The 5853-nt window shown below is 43.9% G+C and overlaps 1 protein-coding gene across 1 annotated transcript; it reads left to right on the top strand.

The window, feature by feature from the left end:
• The first annotated feature begins 1638 nt into the window (after positions 1-1638).
• On the top strand, positions 1639-2387 carry LOC130088562 (uncharacterized). The gene is made up of 2 exons (XM_056255368.1): positions 1639-2254; positions 2377-2387. Exons 1-2 carry the CDS (start codon positions 1639-1641, stop codon positions 2385-2387), a joined length of 627 nt encoding a protein of 208 aa, XP_056111343.1.
• The last annotated feature ends 3466 nt before the right edge of the window (positions 2388-5853 follow it).

Raw genomic sequence — 5853 nt, 5'->3', positions numbered from 1 at the left:
GCAATGTTGATATGATAACAATTAGGTTCATAATTAATTTGAACAATGCATAATGTATAATTAACTCTGAAGTAAAGATCATGGTAACCCACTATATGACTCAAGTATTACCAAATCCCTTCGAAGGAATTACTAATTACATTCTAAAGTGAAAATCATCATAACTCTCTAGTAATGGCTGAAGTCATTGTAAAGTTTTTTGAGGTTTTTGTCAGGTTTTGAATAGTAATGAGTCAAGTGTTACTACATGAATTATCCAAAACCTTACAAAAACCCAAAAGCTAACAACGATTTCAGTCATTACTAGAGTTATTATGCTTTTCACTTTAGAATACTGGTCCAAATAATAAGTAATTCCTTTAGAAGGAAGTACTGTAGTAACACTTAAGTCATTCTATTTGTCATGATTCTGCCATCTTGTCTTTGATTTCACTGGTCTTGTGGCAGGATCATGGCAGACCCATGTTTTATGTACAAGCGCATGGTCTGTTATTTGGACCATGTGCTTGTGTTGTCTCGTCTCGTTACCCCGCCCCCTTGTTATCCTCGTCTCGTGATTATTGTCTAGTCAGTTTCACCTGTCCTCGTCATTAGTGTTCCCTATTTAATCCTCTTGTATCTGCTGTCTTTGGTTGGTTCATTGTGATTGTTACCTGAGTGTTAATCCTTGGTCAGAGTCTGTGAGTATCTTGTCAAGAGTTTTAGTCCTGTTGCGCTATTGCCTGTAAAGGTTATTTGTGTTCTTATAGTTATCTGTCTCAGTCTAGTTAGTCTTCATAGTCCTGTCTTGTTTTGCCCCCTCGTGGGCTTTGTTTTCCTGGTTTTTTGTTTAATAAATCGTGTTGCCTTGACTACTGTCTGCTATTGGGTTCATCCTTCCTCACCCTCATAACAGAATGAACCGACCACGAACGAACCCAGCAGACAGTATGTCCTCCCGACCCCGGCTACAACCGGAACAATGGTGGTTATCGGCTCCCACCGATGAAGAGAGGGTAGATTGTCCAGTCCCGCCCCAGGGTGAGTGGATCCTGAAGAATTATGCCCGACTCTGGGATCATTACTCCCGGGAGGGTCCGCTGTCTTCTTCCTCGGGGTCTCCACCCTCTGCCTGTCTGCCAGTGATCCCGGAGGGTCGTGTTTTGGCCGTCATCTCTCAAGGGGATCAGGCTCTCTCCGTTTCTTCTCCCGAGGTTTCATCCACACCCGCAAGTCTCCGTGGAAAACGAGGGAGACGGATTTCCTGGGAGTCTGCTTCGGAGTCTTCAGCGACGGGGGCCTTCCCTGCCTGAGACAGCCCTCCCACTTCCAGTCATGGACCCTGCTGCGCTTCTTCTGCCGATCACCAGTCCAGCTGTGACATCAGCTCCGCGTCCCAGAAGGAAGAGGAGGAGGAAGGGACCCTCTTGTCCTCCGTCTCTGTCTTCCCATGAGCCCGCTCCAGCAAGCGCCGTCCATGAGCCCGCTCCAACAGGCGCCGTCCATGAGCCCGCTCCAGCAAGCGCCGTCCATGAGCCCGCTCCAGCAAGCGCTGTCCCAGAGCCCGCCTCAGCAAGCGCTGTCCCAGAGCCCGCTGAGAGAGTTGCGGCCGATCTAGCCGCTAAGGAGGTTCTGCGAGCAGTTTCAGCTCGTCAGGAGATGCCCGTCATCATTGCGGCCAAGACCCTTTCCGATTACCTGTCTCGTCTCGTCGCTATTCTTGAACCCCCTGTCTGTCCTGCCTTGTCCTCAGCTCCCAAGCCTGTCTCTGTGAGCGCTGCACCTGATCCTATCCCTGTGAGCGCTGCACCCGAGCCTGCCGCTGTTATTGCTGCACCCTGTCCTGCCCCTTTGCCTGCTATTTCTCACGTCAGGAGTCCCGGTTCCGCATCCTCTGTGTCCTCGTCTGAATCTGTTGCTGCTAATTCCCGGTCTGTTTCCCCGTTCGTCCCTGTCTCCACCAGCCCCCGGACTGTTTCCCCATCTGTCCCTGTTTCCACTAGCCCCCGGACTGTTTCCCCGTTTGTCCCTGTCTCCACTAGTCCCCGGACTGATTCACCGTTCGTTCCTGTCTCCACTTGTCCCCAGACTGTTTCCCCTGTCACCATTAAACCCCGGACTGTTTCTCCCAAGACCTCTACTCATGTGTCCCCGTCCAAGCCTGCCCGGAGTTCTCGTCCTCAGCCCTCCTCCCGTGGACCCAAGACCCCCAGTCCTCCCTTCCACCCTGGACCTCCCCCCATGAACTCTGTGTTTCCTCCACCTCCTTTGCCTTGTATGTTGTTTTTGATTTTTCACCCGAACCCCGTTATTGTTTATTCCTGTTTGCCATTGTTAGTGTTTTCCATGTTTTGTTGGTGTTTATCTATGTCACAGTCTGTCTTGTCTTGTGTTTAGTTTCCCCTTGAGGAGCGTCTGGAAGCCGCTCCTTAAGGTGGGGGTTCTGTCATGATTCTGCCATCTTGTCTTTGATTTCACTGGTCTTGTGGCAGGATCATGGCAGACCCATGTTTTATGTACAAGCGCATGGTCTGTTATTTGGACCATGTGCTTGTGTTGTCTCGTCTCGTTACCCCGCCCCCTTGTTATCCTCGTCTCGTGATTATTGTCTAGTCAGTTTCACCTGTCCTCGTCATTAGTGTTCCCTATTTAATCCTCTTGTATCTGCTGTCTTTGGTCGGTTCATTGTGATTGTTACCTGAGTGTTAATCCTTGGTCAGAGTCTGTGAGTATCTTGTCAAGAGTTTTAGTCCTGTTGCGCTATTGCCTGTAAAGGTTATTTGTGTTCTTATAGTTATCTGTCTCAGTCTAGTTAGTCTTCATAGTCCTGTCTTGTTTTGCCCCCTCGTGGGCTTTGTTTTCCTGTTTTTTTGTTTAATAAATCGTGTTGCCTTGACTACTGTCTGCTATTGGGTTCATCCTTCCTCACCCTCATAACACTATTGGGTTACCATGATCTTCACTTTAGAATTAATACATTTTACATTATTCACATTAATAATGAACCTATATAGTAGTTAGTAGTTCCCTTACAGAAAAAACACATGAATTTCACATGTTATCACATGGGTTTCACATGTAATCACATGGGTTTCACATGCAATCCCATGGGTTTCACATGTAATCACATGGGTTTCACATGCAATCACATGGGTTTCACATCCCATGGGTTTCACATGTAATCACATGGGTTTCACATCCCATGGGTTTCACATGTAATCACATGGGTTTCACATGAAAATGTTCTAAAAGCACACGTTTCCCATGTGCAAATTACCTTTAACATGTGCAAAGCACATGTGTTCCACATATTTCACATGTTAAATTTCACATTTGCAAAATCACATGTCCACGTTGTCACATGGGATCACATGTGTTTTTGCACATGTGAAACTCATGTGGTTTTTCTGTAAGGGTTATCTGGCACGGCAGGTATGAAAAATACTAGTTGATTAGCTAATAGTGAACTACCTCATTCAACTGAGCGCTATTACTTACTAATTTGTTAATCAGAATTAGGCTACTTGTTAGTTAATAGTAGTTACTAGAATGTTAATATCGCGTTCCTAATTTGTTATTGTGTAGTTATTCATTAATGATGGAACAGTATTCTAAAGTGTTACCCATTACCCATTCATAATTGTTATAGCTTTATCTTGGCGATAACAGGCACTTGTAGATTAATATTAGTATGATTATTATGTACTTCTTGCCAGATTCTTTATTTAATGTAGAATGGGTCATATTTTCTTCATTCTTGTCTATTATTGTGCATAGGATGAGAGCATGTCACAAAAGCTGTCCATGTTGGCATCTGTAACCTAACTTGGCTAGCGTCGAATGACAGATAAATAATGCAGAGTTTGATTGGAACAACTGTACAGTATATCCCTTTGATGTCAACATAAAAAAAATATTAGAAAGCATTTTCTTCTACTTACTAAAACTGATAAACTTTTTGGTATCCTAGCTTTGCACATTATGTGGTGAATTCATACTGTAAATATCATTATGTTTTTAAAAAGGTAAGAGACTTGTTGACCTTGACACAAAGGGCCATTAGGCCATTAACCCAACTATGGGCCATTTTGTGTCATAAACCATCTAATCTTCCAAACCATCCATCTAAACCAGTGGTCTCAAACTCGCGGCCCGCGGGTGGCCCCCTACTTGACATTAAAGTTTAATGTTAGTGCGGCCCGTCGTTGCGTGTGCCGCGTTTTTAAAAAAATAATTTTTTTATCCCTTACGGGCTACCATAGATAGTCTCGTGACAGCTTACGGTGGGTTTGTTGTCAGTAGTTGTCATAGACCATAGATATCATAGAGACTAGATGCCCTATTGGCCGCTGGAAACCGAGAAATCCGGCCGCCATCTTGAACCGGTCGTATTCCTAGTTTCGTTGCGTGGCAGCAGATAAGATGCCAGAGCATTGTGGAGCATTTTCCTGTTCTAATCGTCGGACCATCGAAAATAGGGCTTTTCACAAGTAAGTCTTAACATTACCGTACTATTGGTTGTATTTTGTGAATAGAATATTACCAGATAATCAATAAGGAGGAGCAAGGATATTTGCTATTACTGTACTGAAATCGTTGTGAAATGCTGTTTACTGCATCAGCCGGTGTTCACCCGGCATGGAGAGGTGGGGTAACTGTTAAAGTAGTAATTACAAGAGCTTCTAGGTTATCAGATAAGCATTCAACTGCACTGTTGTATGTTATTTGTGTTTGCGCATGTAACAGGAGACCAGTTACACGCACATCATGACATCAGGAAGCAATGTATACAAGCATTACAGCGATGCGCAAATTGAGTTACCCCTCCAACTTCTAGTTTTATTGATAACCTATATCTTATTACATGCGATTTGGCTATTGATATTACAGAAGTCCTGTGGTAAAATTACATTATTAACTTACTCCATCTACCCTTGTAAAGTTAATCCGAATAGGGCTTTAGTCTCGACATTTTCCCCTCCCACATCCACATACAATAAAAAAGGTATAGGCTTAATGTTGTCCGAATTTAATTTTTAGAAATTACTGATGCAAACACGTTGAAAAGCTTCTTCTCAATTTTTATTACAGGTGGCTGCGTTCGGTGGATTCGGTGGCGGCGTTATGTGTGTGTGAAAGTGTTTGTGTGTGTGTGTGTGTGTGTGTGTCTGTTCGTGTTTGTTTGTGTGTCTGTGCGTGTCACAAATCATAAATTGTTTCTTCAACTTATTAAAATATCTTACTTTACTGCAACTCTGTTTCTGCTTCTTTATTATATTTATAGTGTGTGATTTATAAAATACATTATATCCTTCATCACACATATTGTGTCTGGTCACTTTATATCTTATATCAGAATATTATATTACTGTTAAGCCTACTATGGATATTAAAATACGCCGAACCATGTGTCCTGTATCATAGCTACATGAATGACCTTTGCAGCAAAAAAAACCGCGTGAAAATCAGTTCAGTATTCAGTGAGATATGATTAATTTAATGCGCTGACAGCTCATTTCACCTGCCATTCATATTACACTGAGCGGAGCGGATGACCGGTTTAAGATGGCGGCTCCAATTCTCGTCCGTGCCAATAGGCAGTAGCGGTCGATAGGGCGTCTACCTATATGATGTCTATGTCATAGACAACCGCGAAGTACAAACATACTGCGCCTGGAAAAAATGAGCGCGTCGCTTCAATTATGAGCTCGCTTGCCGCGCGCCTACATTTGAAATAACGAACTTAAGCGCGCAAAATATGTGAGCGCGATATGTGAACGGCCCCTTGTCGAGCTACCACCAATCAGGCCACGAGCTACTGGCAGCTCGCGAGCGACGTGTTGGAGAGAGACCCCTGCTCTAAAACAATGTGAG

This window comes from Rhinichthys klamathensis, unplaced genomic scaffold (genome assembly GCF_029890125.1).
Source record: "Rhinichthys klamathensis goyatoka isolate OS25496 unplaced genomic scaffold, OSU_Roscu_1.1 h1tg000121l_1, whole genome shotgun sequence".
Lineage (NCBI taxonomy): Eukaryota > Metazoa > Chordata > Actinopteri > Cypriniformes > Leuciscidae > Rhinichthys > Rhinichthys klamathensis.
The sequence above is the reverse complement of the archived record's forward strand: the minus strand, read 5'-3'. Positions and strand labels throughout refer to the sequence as shown.